Raw genomic sequence first — 18,236 nt, forward strand, 5'->3', positions numbered from 1 at the left:
GCTTCCACTGTGCCCCACGTGGAAGGCCAGGATAGCTTCCGCCATTACAAGATGGCACTGGCCTCCGCTGTGCCAGCCGACTTCCTTTCAGGAAGTTAACTGTGTGCGCATGTGCAAGAGTGCCTTCGTGCCAGGTCTTTGCCCACTCCGGGGCATGCCTAATGAGATCATGGGTAAGCGACCAATCAGGTGTGGATGCGCTGCGCTAGGGTGTATATAAGCCGCGCCATGCGGGCGCGCGGGGCTCTCCTTAAGATTCAATAAAAGTTTGGCTGCAGCAAGGATTCGTATGTCCCCACGTGTTTTCTTGCTGGCGAGAGGTCGCGAGGGACACTGTACCTGTGACAGGATTTAGTAACCCATTTCTAAGGAATATGTGGGAAACGACATGGTACCATTAAGACTCAGACCAGAGTTACATTTTGTTCTTTCTCTCTCCAGATTATCTCAGTTTGCCTGTTCTCCTGAGAGAAGATGCTATGTTGTGAACCTCACTTTGGAAAGGTCCACTCAGCAAATGCTGCCAGGTGGCAAGAAGAAACACCTCCTTCTCAAGAAACCCTAAAGAATCCTGCCAACGGTCATACGCATAGCTTAGATATGGGTCAACCCTGGATTATATGAGAGACTCTATAGCAGAAGACCTAAGAAAAGCATGACAGATTCAAAGAAAACAGGGGAATTCATATTTGTTGCTAAGCCCTTGGGTTTGGGGCATCTGTTGCACATTTACATGTAACTAATACGTTCATCTTACTCACAGTGGACAGGAAACATGCACTGATGGTATGCTCATGACTTACAGTCCTTAAGGAAAATCTAGATTTGTATATTTAGATAAAGAAAAATACAAAACTTTCCAGAACATATTTGTTAGAAAAAATAAATACTTTATGGTAGAGTGGCTTAGGGGAGAGAGTATCCAGAAGCACAAATCCTGTGCTCATACCATTTACCTCTGCGAATCTGAGCTATGTAGAACTTCTCTGAAGTTCAGTTTCTTCAGGAAAAAGCTGACAACAGGGCTGGTCTTTGAGAACTAAGATGACATATATTCTGTGACACTGTGATTTGAGGTATTTGGGAAAGCCATATGCCCCAAGTCTCTTTCTCATTAGCTGGACACTCTATCTTTAGGGTTGTGTCTCAGCTTTTACAAGCACTGTTCTTGCTAACAATTCAGGGGAGAAATTTAGGACAGATGGAGAAGCACATCCTACTCTACCTTTAAAGACGATGCAGAGGCCAAGTCTTTAGCTGTCGTCACGTAGTAGTGGTGACAGCAGTGCAGACAATAGGCTTCACAAGTTTGAGGATCTACGTGATCTCCTCCTATTTGATGTGACTTATCACACACCCCCTCACCACAAACAAGTTTACAGCAATGTTGAATTCAGTCATAGCTACTGTGTCAAGCTTGATGGTCCTTAGGATTGCATGGCTTTTCTGCTTCTGGCTTAGCACACGACTCTCATTACAACTCAGCTTAATTTCTTTAGGCAAAATGTTAAAGGCATAGATAAATGAATCTTCTCCCCTCCAATGTGATAATTTAAGCATAATTAACAAACCTAGAGGTTGTTTTCTTGACTATTTTCAGAATTAATTTGGCTTGGTGTTGGGGTAGGGGAATGATTTAAATTAGAATAATTTGGAAAAAGCATACCTCTGAAAAATGAAAGAAAACACATTGCAACAATATTTGTACCGTTTTTATTTGTAAAAATAACCATCTGAATGCATGTCCATCGTATGTTACAGGTAAGTACTTCATTGCATATTAGAGCACTCAGTAGTTGGGAAAGTATTAACCTGTGCTTGGGAAGATTCACACTGGTCCAAAGTCCTTCACTGAACCCAATGCCATTTTTCCTCATTTTTTACACTCAGGACGTTTACCAAAGTCACTCAACTCCAATCTACATCTTAAAATTACAGACGAAAAAATCCCACTGAAATCATCACATAATAGTTTATGCTGTTACAAACACGTTTTACAAAATGTAACACTGGCATAAGATGTGTATCACCGTGCTTTGCAAGGATATATTGCACATGCTGAAGCGTGGTCTGGAGACAAAACTGCTAAACAAAAGATCCTCGCCTCGAGTCTTCAGATCACCGGGTAGGAAACACACAGAATTACATCTTACAAACACGCTCAGATTGTCACTATCTTAAAACGCTGTCCTCCTATAATACTGACCTATGGTTTACAGTTTGGTAAGAAGAAAGCATTTCAGTACTGCAAAGTCAAACATAATTCCTATAGAAAACTTGAGCATTTTCATTTCACAGCAGAGAAGGGGAGGAAGAGGAAAGGCGACACTTGGTACAGTCAAAGAAAGAAAAGCCCACTAGGATTATATTGCTCCGATAACACTCAAATGAAAAAATACAAAATGTTTCACAGAACGTTTCCAGGATATACAAATATAAAAAGGCACTCTACCGTCATGTTACGACACCACAAAGGGATGAGTTCCTCAACAAGCGCCACGGATGCACAAGCCAAACTGCTCCACAGTGTGAAACACGACTAGTGTGGCAGATCCATCCGGTGTTCTTGTTCTAGAGCAATGACAAGTCCCGCAGCTGCTCACTGCCCAAAGTACCAAAGCATACCACAGCGCCCTTCTAGTAGTGATGAATAGAAATCCCCTGAGCTATTATTTACTAGGACTTTAGGCAATTTGGAGATGGTAATGAATTTACCAAAGATAGGCAGACACCAGTGACTAGGGAGGCGCAATCAAACATGTGGCTGTGGTTAATACACAGTCTGAAAACACTGCATTTAGATAAAAGCACTGAGCAACTGAAACTACTAAAAACATCTTCTCCTCAGAAAGTGATGCGGTGAACATTGATGAGATAACAAAAATACATAAAAATTTCAGTTTTCAAAAGTTATTTCTTTAAAAAATTTGGTCTTGTTGGACAGGGGTAGGAAACCGGTGAGACGGGGAGACAGGAAGGTAGGTAGACAGACAGACAGACAGACAGACAGACAGCGACTCAGAAGAATGGCTCTTTGTAAGCTCAATTTCCTTGTGTTTGTTTGTATATCCTCTATCAGAATGAGCCAGGGAGGGCCAGCATAGCTCGACAGACACAATGTCTCTTGCGAGGTCACTGCTTTGCAGAAGTGAAACCCTTGCTCTGGGCTGCATCACTAGCAATGCAGGCATTTCATTTTCTGCTTTAAATGCCAACCCAGCAAGACTTCCACTACTCATCTCTAGAAAAAGACACTACAGTACATCACACTTCCTCAGTGTGAGTGCCCCCTCAAGCCTCTGGATTCCTTAAAGGTAAGGTCATTGCTGCCCATTAATAGGTCTGTCTGCTTGGTTCAAATGGACCTGCTCTAAACAAAAAGACAAGATGGAGGGATACATTACACCAAGAATGTAAAAACAAAAAGTTGCTGGTGTAAAAACAAATTTTTTTAATGACATCAGTATCAGTTTTATAAAACTATCAAAAACAAGTTTTCATTTGTGACGAACCAACGGGAGTTTTAATTAAATCCAGGATATTAAAATAGTAAGGGCAAAGTCTCTTACAGCTCAATGGAAATGATAGAATACATTATCTGGGTCTGGGCCAGATGTGATAGGATTATTTTTAAAACTCTCAAAATATTGTAAAATAGAAACTTCAAAGGAGAAGAGAAAACCTACAGTAAAATACTGCAAATTCATGCCCTATGGCTGCAGACTTCTCTCCCAAGTCTCCAGCTAGTGGACCAGAGCACTCAAGCATCTGTGCACTTTGAAATTCCCTTTTCTGGCACAGTGCCCATACTTGGCATCATTTCCCATTAAGTGTCAGGACTATGTGACATTTTTGGTGTAGTTTCTGTAGTCTCTGGGTCTTACTTTGGGCTACGTGTATATGATCTGCTATATCAGTTTTCATCCCACAGAGAGGCTCTGATTGGCTACAGAATGGGGTCAAACAATAGACAAACCCAAGGGTTAGCTGGTAGTAGTGGGAAATGCTGGGTTTAATCCCAGAGCTATTGGGTAGCCCAGAGTCAAGAGTATTTTCCCATCTACTTTGTTATGCTAAATAAGGGACATGAGAGAGAGAGAGAGAGAGAGAGAGAGAGAGAGAGAGAGAGAGAGAGATGGAGAGAGAGAGAGAGAGGAGAGGAGAGAGAGAGGAGAGAGAGACAGAGACAGAGACAGAGAGACAGAGACAGAGAGTGAGGGCAAATCTAAACAGTGGATATTTCTTGGCATTTCTTTCATTTCAAATAAATAGAAACACATTTACATCAAAGTATACAGACATATTCTCTAGTCTGAAAACAAAAACCTGTGGTCAACACATCATCGGTTACAAATGTCAAGCTATCAACTAGAAATCTGTGTCATTAGAAATATAAAATACAATAAAGACTGGTATGTAAAACGATTACATTTTAACCCCATAGAAAAGTTACTGCAGTTCTCACTTGCATGTAGAAAGAAAAAAACACTTAGAACATCCCAGTTTAAGCAGAAGCATTTTGGTCCTCATGGATAGCTGGTTGATGAAGTACATACATAAATATACACACATGTGTGCATGTGTATGTGCATAATTCTTAAAGTCTCATTCTTCTTTTCGTACAGCTGTTCCAGGTGGAGAACGGGGTCCATTCGACCTAGAAGCTTTGGCAGAGGGAGCAGACACAGTATTCACAATGCTGATTTCATTACCAAACAACTGGCAATTGGTTTGCACTTCCACACCAAGCATTTCTGCTTCCTGCTGTCATTTCCTTGGTTCCTTTTCACTGTCACTCGTGTGGCATGACCTTGGCTGAGCAGCTAATTTGCTATCCAACCACTGAAGGACAGTACCAGCCATTCTGATGCCGTTACAAAGTTAGAATTTTCATTTTAGAGCAAATTCAACGAACAGTAATTTCCTATTTGACTTGCATATTGTTTCAAGTTTTGGCACAATATAATTTCACCTGAAATGCTATTGGGTAAATTTGGGATCCATTACTCCACTGAAAAATGACTCACATGTTTCTTATGTGGAGCCCCGGGAGCTATTTCATTTGTGATTAACAAAAGAGCATGAACCATGTTCACATTCATCTGGCAACTTTAACCAAGACCCTAGGAAGAAGTTCTAGGCATTTACAAACTTCCTACGGAGGAGGCGGGGTCAGGTAGACTCCCTTAAGAGGGCGATTACAGGCATGTCTAAAGATGAACCTTGACCTTTGACTTCTAGTGAGAAAGTAAACATCAGAGTGAGAAGAGGGTCTAGGCATTTCCCATTTCCTCTTCCCACCCCTCCCAAGGGACATGAATGTCACCTTGACCAACCTCACACAACTCACTGGTGAGTATGTAGGGGGAAAAAGAAATCTTTAGACTGAATATTTGTCTCTCTGTTGTATTATCCCCAAAGATGAGGGATACTTAATTTTTTGTCCTTACTTAAAATGAGAGGTAGACTTTCATAGAAGTATCTTAGTTGCCCTCTTTTGGTTAGACTGACTCCTTTTCTGCTGGCTTCTGGAAGCTTGGTCTCAAATGCCTGAATACAATGTAACCTGGAATTCAGGCTTCCGTCCCTTCCTGAAACAGGAGTATTGGGGGAAACACCTCTACAGCCCAAACTTAGAATGTTTCCGAGTCAGAATCATTTTCATTGTACCCACCCTCAGAGTCCAAATTGTTACTGCACAGACTAACCCTACTACCCATATTGGAGAGGGTCCTTCTGCTCAAATTGTCTTTTCTAAAATAAACGAAGTTGACAGCCGTCATTGTACTGGAAGGAGAAAAAGTCATCATGGTAGCCAGAATGAGGGCCAGGCAGTCAGCCACGTCTTTGTTAGGAGCACAAGCCAGGGCCGGGGTATGACCTGGGCATAAATGCAGACAAGGCAGTGGTTAGTCCTGGGGGTCCAGAGCTGCATGGCATTCCACAGTACATCTCCTGCAACCTCGTGAGTGGAGGAGATGCATGCTGAGTTAGAATTCATGCCAGGTAGGAGGAGTTACTTCTCACAAGTCATGCTGAGGGTGACATTGAGTGGGACAAGGAGGACAAGACATTTCACGGTGGTTCTGCGTTTGGTTTGGGCTCATATGTCAACAGAAAGCACAATATTATCCAAAATATGAAGATTTCAGCCTTCATCTAGGGGACAGAAACACATGGCAAGGAAGGGGCCTAGGGAATACAAGTCACAAAAACTAGCAATAGGACATCCAAGAGGGACTTCCCACGGAAAGCACAGTATGAGCTGCCAGCCTGGCAGAGGACCCCCATTCTGAGAGTAGCCACTTTCTATGATAAGTGTATGTGTTGAGCAGAAAGGGTAAAACCAGTAACTGATGTCACTTGATGTATACATGTCATCAAAAGCACATACCAACTTACTATTCTAAAAAACAAAACCAAACAAACAAAAATCCTGGAAACCATCTGAAGAGATTAGACACAGGAGGCTGGTTGTCAGTAATGACGACTTAAGAGAATTTCAACAGACCTCACCAACAAACCTGAACTATCACGAATGAGGGACAAATGACTGTTTGCCATAGTAATGTGAGTCTACCATTCAGACTTGAGACTCCAGAAACTCATGAGAAAACACACAACACACAATCTATGGATTGAGCTGCCCTTAAAATGTACGTGCTATCCTTATCCAAGCATTATCCCTCAGCCAAAGATCTCAGCAGTGAGCTTTCTCAGTCAATAGGACCATCTGCTGTTGTTTCCTGTCACAGACATGAAAGCCCTCTGCACTCTCAGCCCTGAGGAAATTACTCATCTTTAAAGACTGAAAACAAATGAAAAGGGTCAGTGTCTTAACACTTCATTCCTGGGATAGGAGGGGATGAGTGAAGGGATTATTAGTGCGGTGTCATGCAGAATGGACTCCAAATGTTGCCAGTCCCTGGGCCCAGAGAAAACTCTGAGAAAGGCAGGCTGTAGTGACACAGAGCTCCTGTATCATACATACAGACTGGATAGAGCTAAGGAAAACAGTGGACATCTTCATGCTAGCTTAAGGTATATAGTGCTGATCAAGATTGAGGAAGAAAAGGCAGAGAGCGGAAGAGATGGCGTTAAAGGAACTGTCTGCACTTTCTAGATGAGCCATGTTGGGGAGAGAGTGGGGTTCAGGCTAGGATGCATGGAGCTGCAAGAACAAAAGTGAAGTTAGCTAAGACGTTAGCATGGCTGCTTACTTCTGAGACATAGGCATGAGCTGCTAATTCCAGTATTAGGCAGTTAATTGAGTAGCGTTAATATACCAGAATACTGTAATTAGATGTCACACTGCAAAAATTACCCAATTCATAAATATCCGCGAGTTCCGCTTTTGCTTCCCAGGATTAAGAGGCATTGGGCATGCAAAGGCCTTTTAGTAGGGTTTTAGTATTCATTAGTTTTTATAACGCAGGAGGAGAGGAAGGCTTATAAGATTCAGCTCGTTTAGGGAAGGCAGGTCGTAAATGACAGGAGAAATGTCTAGACCTTCGCTGAAACATTTTACTCATGTTCTTCGGCTTTCTCTGTGAAGAATGTGAGTCCTGACACATATTTTACAAAGACATCCAGTCTCAGGACGACGTAAAATGCGAAGTGCTGTGGAGTGCGCACTAACGATGTGCGTTTCTTTCTCTCCTTAGTGGATGCGGTTGCAACTCCCAAGGCCAAGCTGAAGGCTTTTGACTGAAATACGCTCGGCTGGTAATGCTACATGTAACATGCAATGGTGGGCTAGAGGGAGACAATGTTGTGTACAGAAAGACAGATGGGACGTGTTACCTGGGCTTGATGACTTACGCACAAGACACCTCCAAAGCAAAGAAAACTCTTCCTGGCTCTTAAGCAACTCCTATCTCCCTCACTGTCCTCTGGCTTCAACCAACACGACCTGTATCAACTTGTAATTTTCTTACTTACCATTTTCATCTACGGCAAGTACACAGGCTCCTTTAGCCAGCAGCTCCTCAACTACCACCTTCAAGCCATTGCGTGCAGCAATATGGAGGGGTCTGAAAGACAGCACTGAATATCAGCCTTGATGGCATTTCTGTGAGTGTTAGAGCTGGGGCCTTTCAAACGTCTTCATGCTAAAGGCTTGGTCCCTAGGCTTGGTGGAAGAGCGAGATGGCAGATCCTGTTAGATTCTGTGGGACCCAGTGAGAATTTTCAGGCCACTGGAGCATGTCTTTGAAGGCACTGTAAGACCCGAGGCCTTCCCACTCTTTTTTTTTTTTTTTTTTTTTTTTGTCCTGTGGGTGAGTAGCTACAGGTTCCTCTCAAACTGCAAAGGGGCCAACCAATCACGAACTAAAACCAAAACTATGAGCTCAACAAGCTCCTTACGATTCTTTGGGGTACCTGATACAAAGGAAGACCAACTCTCAGTGAAAAAACAATGTGACATTTGGTTAACTTATGCCACTAAAAGGAAGATACACTTAAGAATCTACAAATAGCACACGGCTATTTTTGCTCTTGAAAAGAGACATGTTGACCATATCTTTTCCAGGTACTATTGATTCAGTTATTCTTATGTGTTTGGCCCAGATCTCTCTGCAGTGTTATAAATAGTCCACATCTTTAATGGCCTTAGAGATAGTACAGAGGAGACAGGAAGAAGAATTCAAGCTCTGCCATATTCCGTAAAAGGCCCTTCACTGGCTAATTTGAGTCCCTATTTCACACCGTTCATTGGGATGAGTGGTATTAATATATACTCTCAGATCTTTTTATTATTACATGTTCATAGATGTCTCACTGGATTGTAGCGCCTTATAAAAGAGTCTCATGCCCAGTATAACATGCCATGTCCTTTAACAATCTTAAAAGAAAAAAATAACTCTAATATTTTTTGCCTTTAAAACAAATGTACAGGTAATCTCCCAAAATAGAAAATGAACCAGCTTTTAGATTCTTCACACTGAGGGTTACACTGAATTATATTAAAATGTAATTACGACAAATAGCTTAGAAACTGTTCAAATGTATTCTGGGAACCTGATTTATAAACCTGACATTTTCCACTCAGACGACTTAACACTAATACATAAAACAAACGCTTTCCCCAAATGTGTCAGTTCATAAGCCCAGAAGATTTTTTCTAAAAGCTCATTAAATTTATCATGAACTACTGCAACACTGGTAGGGAGAACACAGATCTTACAAATCCTGTGAGTCATATCAAAATAAGAGTTCTACCGAAAATCGTGTATCTCTAGTCAACATCGCAGGTGTGCGGACGTAAACTTCATGAAGGAGAAGCCAGGTTGGCACCTATCACTGCTCTACTTCTCACAGCCAGACCAGCAACGTGTCAGGCTCTCAATACGTGTTGGTTAAATACTATGACCCCGGCCCCACCCTAAATGAGACATCGTTACCACTACTTACCCCACAGGCCAAGCCTCAGGGAACACCTCAGGGGAAAAGAGGATGGGGAGGAGAGCTGTGGCCTGCTGTCTTTTGGAAGTGATCCAACCACTGCATTCGAGAACTCACAGTAGCTATGAGTAGCTTGCACAAGATCAATCCAGGCAAAATCCCAACCTGGATGGGGTGGATGATCACTAGGCTAGCTGCCCCTACTGGGGGGCTGTTTGCAGTGGATAGCTGAGGTTGCAGTAGGGCAGGGAGAGAGTCATTGTTGGCGGATGTAGCCACTGGTAGGTTTCCCATGCTCCAGTGGAGGGTCCACATCCATGTACAAACTGGACTTCATGGGTTAATTAAACAAATGGTTAATTGGGACAGGGTCATGCTAAGGGGATCTGGGAGGAGTTGGAGGAGGAAAAAGCTGGTGGATATGGCCATATTCCACTGTATACATGTACGACACTCCCAAAGAAAAAAATACAAATAAAATCCTGTGACTCTGGGCCCAGGTCTAGCTACAGTTGCCACACTCACGTCTGCAATGCACTGTTTTTCGCGTTGATAAGGCTCTCGTCTTGTATCTTGTCAAGTATTAACAAGGCACATTTCTCATGGCCCTGATTTAAAAAAAGAAAGAAGAAGAAATGTGAGACAGAGATATATAAAAAGCTCCAGAATGCTTACTTGATGGTACTTTCAACTGGGTACCAGCCTCCTTTGCCTGAAAACATTCAGGACTATTTTTGAGTAATTTCTTTTCTAAAAAGTAAATGGGCCCAAGATACTCTTAAGCTTCTACACAGAGCCTATCATGACTTGTTCAACATGTGACTGACCTAAAATATTCATACTTTTTAAAAAAGATTTATTATTTTTTTTATTTATATGAGTACACTGTAGCTGTCCTCAGACACACTAGAAGAGGGCATCGATCCCATTACAGATGGTTGTGAGCCACCATGTGGTTGCTGGGAATTGAACTCAGGAGCTCTGGAAGAGCAGACAGTGCTCTTAACCGCTGAGCCATCTTTCCAGCCCCTAAAATATTCATACTTAATATGAATATTTCCAAAGTAATTTTAAAAATTAATGTCCAGAGAGTGAAAGCAAACGTGAGCCTAGCTAGGTCAGTAGGTCAGTGAGTGACAAAGGGCAGACTCGGCAGCAGCTTTCAGTCTTTTGGCACTGCCTTTTAAACACACAACATTTCTTCCTTCTTTAAGCTTTTACTACTCCAGTGATCTAGTTCTCCTGGAGTTACCATGACACCTCAGGTCTGTATCACATATCTTCATTCCTGTTCAATGCTTTGAAGAAACCCTGTTTCTGGTGGTGTTGTTTCCTTAACCAAAAACTGCAGGCATCTCTGGATCTTATGACAATAGATGCTTGGTAACAAAATATCAATATAATAAGTATTAACAATTAGGTCTAGGGTCATGGATTAATAAGCCTTTGCTAAGTAGGGCATAAATACAGTATCATCTAGGAGTTAGAGATGTTTACTGTCCCTGGGAGACACACACACACACACACACACACACACACACACACACACACACACGCAGTAAAATTCTGTTTAAAACAAAAAAGAAAAAGCCTTAGACTAAGTTAGACTTAATATTTTTGTGATAGAATCTTACTATGTAGCCCAGTCTAGTTTGAACCCCAAGATCCTCCCTGCTTAGTCTCTAGAGTGCTAGGGTCAGAGGCACACAGCACCTGGCCTGGCCAGAATCTGATTTTAATGACATTCTCAAGTGATTTCTTTATATAGGGCTATCTGAAAAACACTGTAGTTCCCATTACTAACACACTGTGCTTTGACATTAACTTCCAGATTCTGAGCGCTTTTGCTGTTTCCATGTTCTTTCTAGAGAATAAATACAAAATATAGCCAATGAGAGGAATGGCAGAGGCTTTCGATACCAATGGAGTCAACTGGGACCTACATATAATAACACAATGCACTTTATAAAAATCACACACACACACACACACACACACACACACACAGGCATTTTTATGCATGGGAGAAAAAAATCTACCACACTCTCTGCATTGATTGATACATGCGCACAGAAAAGTGACAGCACACATGGATAGTGCTATGAACAGGGACAGTGCTTTGCAGTACCATGATCTGGGCTCCGTTCTCACAGTGCCTTAAGACAAAAACACAGTGGAAACTGTTTAGAGTTTATAAGCCATATAGCTAATGTCCCAACCTGTTGTGTGGTATCAAAATGTGAAACTATAACCAGTGAAACAGATATGGTGACAGCATCAAGGCAGGTAGAATGCGGTAGGGTTGCCATGGTAAATGACAGCTGTCTTCTTTGCATATTCTCTTTGATCAGTGGCATATATCCATCAACCAAGAATTCAGCCCTGTAGTGGGTTGGCCTAATGTTGTTTGTATTCTAATTTGGAGCCCCACAAGGCTGTTTGTCCAAAGACAAAAAAGTCTGCAAGCAAGCCATTGAGTGACCCTGCCTCCAGTTGACTGTGATTGGTGAAGGCGCCAACAGCCAATAGCTGGGGATGAGAGAAATATGTGGGGTTGAGTTTTGGTGGCCTTAGAGGAAGAAGCAGGGGGGCGGAGGAAAGCCACCATAGGATAGAAAAAGAACATGCAGGAGAGAGCTGCCATGGGCTAAGGGCCAAGAGAATGTGGTCCAGAGGGCCGCCTAATTGGAGCTAAGAGCAGTCCAGATGAAACATAGTAAGTGATAATGGGTTATCAATAGGGAAGTAGATTCTACCGGCATGGAGGGTAGGCAGCTGCCCTGCTCTTGTGCATATAACATAAAGGCTGTGGGTGTCTAATCTAAGAACATAAATGGTCTGAGGCGAGAAGAAACCCTGAAAAAGAAATATTTACTGCATTGCCCCTTTCTTCTCTCCCTTCATTTTTATGTGCAGTTGACAGTATGCAGGGAAATAGCCAGCTAAGTAAAACCCGTGCGTGCTATGTAGGTCCCAGTGGTGGCCAGAGGTCCCAGGGGCTATTGTTCTGATTGCAACAATAAGCAACAGCGACTTAAACCCATTACATACTTTACTGATAGCCAGGTGCAAGGGCGTGTTCAGGTCCTTATCTTTCACAGTCAGGTCAGCCTGGGCACTGTTCACCAAAATATCTATAGATAAAGTCAAGAAAAGTTACATGGACTGCATGCCAATCACACAGTTCAATGAGGCTACAAAAGAACATAAACGAATACAGAGCACAATAACCTTTAACATCTGTAATTAAGGATACTTTGTTGCCAGATTTGTTCTATTCAAAGCAGGGCTGGGATCCCCTAGTGTGGGTTCCCTCCAGAGTTTTACTCTTGTACCAGTCTTTTAGGAATGCCCTGTCAGGATTTCCAGAGGAGACGAGATGATTTTACTAGTATATTTTGTTTCTAAACCTTAGGCAATTTCACTCAAGTGTTAGCTTACTTGGATGTAGTCATCCAGTGAAACAGTTACAAAGAGCTGAGGATGACTGAGATCCTAGGCAACTTCAGTAAATTGGTACAAAGTCCACAGCTGGATACATACCCACAGCGCCTGCCTGCCCGTTCTCAGCGGCCATCATCAGCGCTGTTTTCCCTGAATTATCTACGGCATTCACTTGAGCGTCATGCCTCAGAAGCAGCTGCAAGCATTCTGCATGATCCCCAAAGGCTGCCGCATGGAGGGTTGTCCTGAAGGTTTCAAACACATAGAAATGAATGTATTGCCTTTCAACTTTGTCTGCAGAAACTACCAAGAAATGTGTGTACAGTGTTTTCTAAGCATTTAAAGCTTCTTGGCCGACAGAGATAATGAACAGAGTTCTGAGAAAGAACTACTTGGGGTGGGTACTGAATTATCACCTACGTGATGCTACCACTTAAGATTTCAAGGGGAGGCTTATGCGATGGCCCAGGAAATCGGTGTCTTTCTGACCTTTTAATCTCGAGTTCTGGTGAGTTCTCACCCATCTACCCAACAGATACTCTTTTTTTTTTTCCGGGGCTGGGGACCGAACCCAGGACCTTGCGCTTCCTAGGTAAGCGCTCTACCACTGAGACAAATCCCCAACCTCCCAACAGATACTCTTTTTTTTTTTTTTTTTTTTTGATTCTTTTTTTCGGAGCTGGGGACCGAACCCAGGGCCTTGCGCTTCCTAGGTAAGCGCTCTACCACTGAGCTAAATCCCCAGCCCCAATACTCTTAACATTAAAGGTTAACTTGTAGATAACTGATTGGTAAAAGCCTGCATCATCTAATGCAGATGGTGGGGTCTCTGGGGAGGGCAGCTGGGCATTTCTCATTGAGTGGGAAAGCATTAGTCTTGGTGAAATAGCTCCACTCCTAGGATTCCATCTCCCACATACACTCTCCCATGTAAACAGGCACACACACGAGTGTACACTGTGCCATGTAATAGAAATAGCAGGATACTGAGAGCAATATGAATATTCTTCTGAAGAAGTCAGGTAGGCAACATGCTATGTATTCATTCAATGAAATAATGCACAGCTTTACAAAGCAAGGTAAATCTTTATATTTGGTATATTCCATACCAAATATAGATCCCCAGGATATATATACACTAAAAGTAGAATACAGTTATATAAAGTCCATTGTCATAGAAATAATCCATACATATATTTAATGACTATATTGTGGGTGTGCATGCAATTTGTTTAAGAGACTACAAACATTGGGAAGAATCAATATATACTTGCTTCCTATAAGGCTTGAGACCATGAGGGACAATTTCTAAAAGTCTATACCCTTTATAACACTTGATTTTAAAACATACTATGCGTTACTTTGTCAATGAAAAAATATTTTTCTTTTAGCCAAGGACTGTGCATGTGTATTGTATAGTCAGGAAGATTGTGCGTTTGAGGCTAGCTTGGGTGTTCAAGGCCAGCCTGAGCTATGCAGCAAGACTCTGTCTCTAGAGACTAAGGGCTAGGGATGCCCCTCAGTGGTACTTTCTGGCTTGTCTAAGGCCCTGGCCCTGAATTCAATTCTTAGCACTACCAAAAGTAAGTGTATATGAAAATAAAAGCAAATGGTTTGCTATTCTACAATTTGGAATAGAGGCTGAGACTGGAGGCTAAGAGTATGACATCTTGCATCACTTACCTGCCTTTGTCATCCCTACAGCTGACAATGCTGGAATCTATGGCCCCCAGGAGCAGTGATGCACAGCTCTCATGACCGTTTATTCTAAAATAAATGGATTTTAGCATAAAAAACTCATTAAAATTATATAGCCCTTCCCACCTCATCTCTACAAGCATTGCATACACAACGATTTGATAGGATTTTAGAAATGTGATGCCAATCTTTGTGGCATGCTACAATAGTGTACGCTGAACCCTGCCCCTGTTTCCAATAAGGACCTCTGTATTTATAAGGCCACCGGAACACCACTCGCCCAAGGTCCCAAGTAGGTGACATCCAGACACCAAAGTGGAAAAGACGTAGATCCTTCATACATGAAGTCATCCTTGTTAGCATTGTAAAGGTTTGTTCATTTTTATTGTATGTGCATCAGTGTTTTTCCTGCGTGTATATATGGGTACCACATGTGTACCCAGTCCCAAGGGTGCCAGAAGAGGGCACTAAGTCCCACGAAACTAGTATGGATGGCTGTCAGCCACTATGTGGGTGCTGGGAACCAAATCTGGGTCTTCTGCAAGAGCATCGAGTCCTCTTAATCATTGATCTACCTCTCTAGCCCCTAAAAATCACTTCAAATCTTTTTTACCTGCTCTTTCTGTACTGATTTGATTTCATGCCTCAAGAATCTTTCCAGTCCAATGACCCAGCTTCATGGGACACTCACAATGTAAAGACAAGGCACTTTCAAGCCCTGCAGCCCTGGCTGACTCACAGAACTCTGACTTAAGGTCATTGCATTCTATGAACATTTCTCTCTATGAACTTGCAATAATAATTAAATTTGAAAAGAAGGAGAAGGAAAATGAAGCAGAGGAGGAGGAAAGGAGCATGGGGGTAAGGAAGAATGAGGAGGATGAAGATGAAGAATATACGAAAAGTAGAAATTTTCTAACCAGCTACAGATATATTAGTATCAACATTGACTTATTTTTCAGAGTTTGCCAGGCAATGGGGGCTACCAGTGAAGGTCTCTTCACATCTATGAACCGTGCCTCTCAGGCTGCCACCTTCAGTCTCCTCATGGGGTACATGAGTCACCTTGGACGTGTGGCTTCTGGAAACTCATTAACATGAGATGCATGTGTCGCTAGCAGGCCTATTTGTCTTTAGCAGCAGAACAGAATATATTGGTCTTATCTGCAATCTAAATGCTTTCTCCACCAGTAAAAGGCAGTTTTTCTACATGCAGTTAAAGGAACAGAAGTGGCCCCATTGCCTTTCCAGTGTTTCTACTTACATTGCACAGTGCAGTGGAGTGAAGGGATTACCAATAAATTTTCGAAAACATTTTTGCTCCAAAAGTACCTCTATGCAATTTTCATTACCTGCAAAAAATAAATAAAATTTAGAGACCTCCCAAGAAGGAAATTTTGCTCAAGGTGGTCTGGTGGGTTTTTTGTTTGTTTGTTTTTTGTTTATTTGTTTTTGGATTTTTGTTGTTGTTCTTTTTTTGTTTGGTTTGGTTTGATTTGGTTTGGTTTTAATTCCCCATTAAATATTGGGCTGAATGCTTGTTCTCTGTAGAATAAAACTAGCAAAACACTAAAATGTTATTAACTATGCTCACAGGTGTTCTGAGATATAATAAACAAATCAAACAGTGAAAACATATGGCCTGGTGGAGAGAGATAAAGAAGTCACCTCATTTGCAGGCAGAATAGATTTTAGTCACCCTCTGCTCTGTATAGAAGCCTAGCATTAGCAGGCCTTAGTTTTCCCGTGGTTATAATGGAGTTTCCTTTCACCCATACAAATAGCTTAACTTACTGTTATGTACTCAAGTGAAGGGGTGTGTGCCTTGTAGAAAACAGCAAAAAGGGCTCTACATGTAAAATACAATGGCCTCGTTTGCAGCAGTGTCTGACCATAGTAGGCACCCAATGAGTACTTTAAAGTAAGTAGTGAGTAAATGTGAAGCACTATGGTGAACACCAGTGACAGGAGACTTAACAACTAAGGTTCCCAATGCTGTGATAAAGCACCATGACTAAAAGGAACTTGGGAAGGAAAAGGTTTATTTCAGTTCACAGCCTGTCAAAGTCCAGCATCCAGGGAGGTCAGGACAAGAACATTAGGAAAGGCCATGGAAGAAAGCTGCTCCCTCACTCACTCCCCAAGGCTTGCTCAGCCTGCTCTCTCTTAGCACCCAGGACCACCAGCCCAGGAGTGCCACCACCCAGAGTGAGTTGGGCCCTCCCACATCAATTGTTAATCAAGAAACTCTACCATGGGCTTGCCCAAGGCCAACTGGGTGGGAGCATTTTCTCAACTGTGGTTCTCTCTTCCCAGATGACGCTACTTTGTGTTAAGTTGACCTAAAACTACCAGGACAGCCCGTTAAATTTGTATATGACCTGAGAATTTATCTGTGACTCTTTGGGGGCTCAGTGTCCGGTACATATCCGCCCATGTCATAGATGATGTGACTTTATGAAGGGCCTGAGCGTGCTTTAGAATGTATAGTGCAATTCTGGGGTAGGAAGGCATGGCTGGCCACTTGGCTTAATCACAGATCACAATCCCAGAGCCTCTTCTTGCCTGACCTCAGGGCTAAGTTAGTCAAAATTCCCATGTGGGTGGTTTTAAATATTAAAGTACAAACAAAACCTTTCTTGTAACTGAAGAGACAAGTTGATAGCTCTTGGAAGGACTAAGACGTATACAAACTCCTAGCAGGCAAGTGGTCTTGTCCAACTTTGTGTTTGCCTCCAAACATCACCCAGGGGTCACAGGCCTCTTAGCCTCTGTATTAGTACTATGAACCCCCAAAAGGACCAACTGAGGATGATGTGTGCACCTTCCGTTCCTCAGAGGGAGACTGAGTCTGCAGCTGAAACTGGAGAGTAACATGCTACTCTCAACATTTCACATCACCCAGTGAGGGGACCTCAGACCAAAAGGGAGGCTGCTCTAGAATCCTGAACGAGTGGACGCTTGGGAAAACATCTGCTTGCTTGGCTGCACCAGGAAAGACTCAGCAGCAGAAAGTTGAGCCCAGCCCCAGGGAGATGTGGTCTGTGACCAGCCTGTGTCAGCCAGCATATTCAGTACCCTTCTGTTTCCTTTCCTTCCCTGCTGTGGGTTCTTTCTTGCCAGAAAGAGCTCAAGTTGTGGGTTAAAAAATTATTTTAGGTAAAAAATTTACAGTTGGCCAATGGTAGAAGAGGAACAAAAATAAGTTTTTATTAAGGCAGAACCAATGAATGAGAAGACTAATGAAAGCGCAAGCAGTTTTAAGTCAATGTAATTGAGCACAGAAACTCTTCCCAGAAAATATAATCACAAAAATTTCCAAGTTGAAAATCCTAGTGGAACTGAAATGCAAATACAGAGTCGCAGAAGCAGAGTTGGGAATCCTCCTAGGAGACATCCATTATGTCAGGGGGTATGAGACCTTCTTAAGGCAGGTTTTGGAGACACCACAAAATAGATTCAACCATACAAAACCTCAAAACATCTGCATGGAAAAAGGCTTTCAAATCAATGAGCAGAAACACCTCCAACACACAATGCAGAAGATTTGCATAGCTAAGACTCTTATAGATGAACAGGAAGACGGGGAGACATAAGCCTTTCAACAGGAGAAAGCAGGCATGGGTGAAAGGCCACCTTCAGAAAGGGAACAATGGCAATAAATACAGCATTAAGTTGGGAGATGCAAA

The 18,236-nt window shown here is 42.4% G+C and overlaps 1 protein-coding gene across 5 annotated transcripts in view; it reads right to left on the bottom strand.

Annotated features, from left to right (window-relative positions):
- Positions 1-1,690: 1,690 nt before the first annotated feature.
- Ankrd44 (ankyrin repeat domain 44) overlaps positions 1,691-18,236 on the bottom strand; it is a 287,691-nt gene continuing 271,145 nt past the window's right edge. For 2 of the 5 annotated variants that reach the window (XM_087565278.1, XM_087565279.1), the window contains exons 22-28: positions 15,812-15,899; positions 14,533-14,616; positions 12,949-13,094; positions 12,457-12,539; positions 9,931-10,013; positions 7,942-8,033; positions 1,695-5,881 (exon numbers count right to left, since the gene is read on the bottom strand). In XM_087565278.1, coding sequence (XP_087421404.1) covers positions 5,634-5,881; positions 7,942-8,033; positions 9,931-10,013; positions 12,457-12,539; positions 12,949-13,094; positions 14,533-14,616; positions 15,812-15,899 — 824 coding nt within the window. In that variant the 3' untranslated portion in view covers positions 1,695-5,633. 5 annotated transcript variants of the gene reach the window in all.

The sequence above is a fragment of the Rattus norvegicus genome, chromosome 9 (assembly GCF_021556685.1).
Source record: "Rattus norvegicus strain SHRSP/BbbUtx chromosome 9, alternate assembly SHRSP_T2T, whole genome shotgun sequence".
Classification (NCBI taxonomy): domain Eukaryota; kingdom Metazoa; phylum Chordata; class Mammalia; order Rodentia; family Muridae; genus Rattus; species Rattus norvegicus.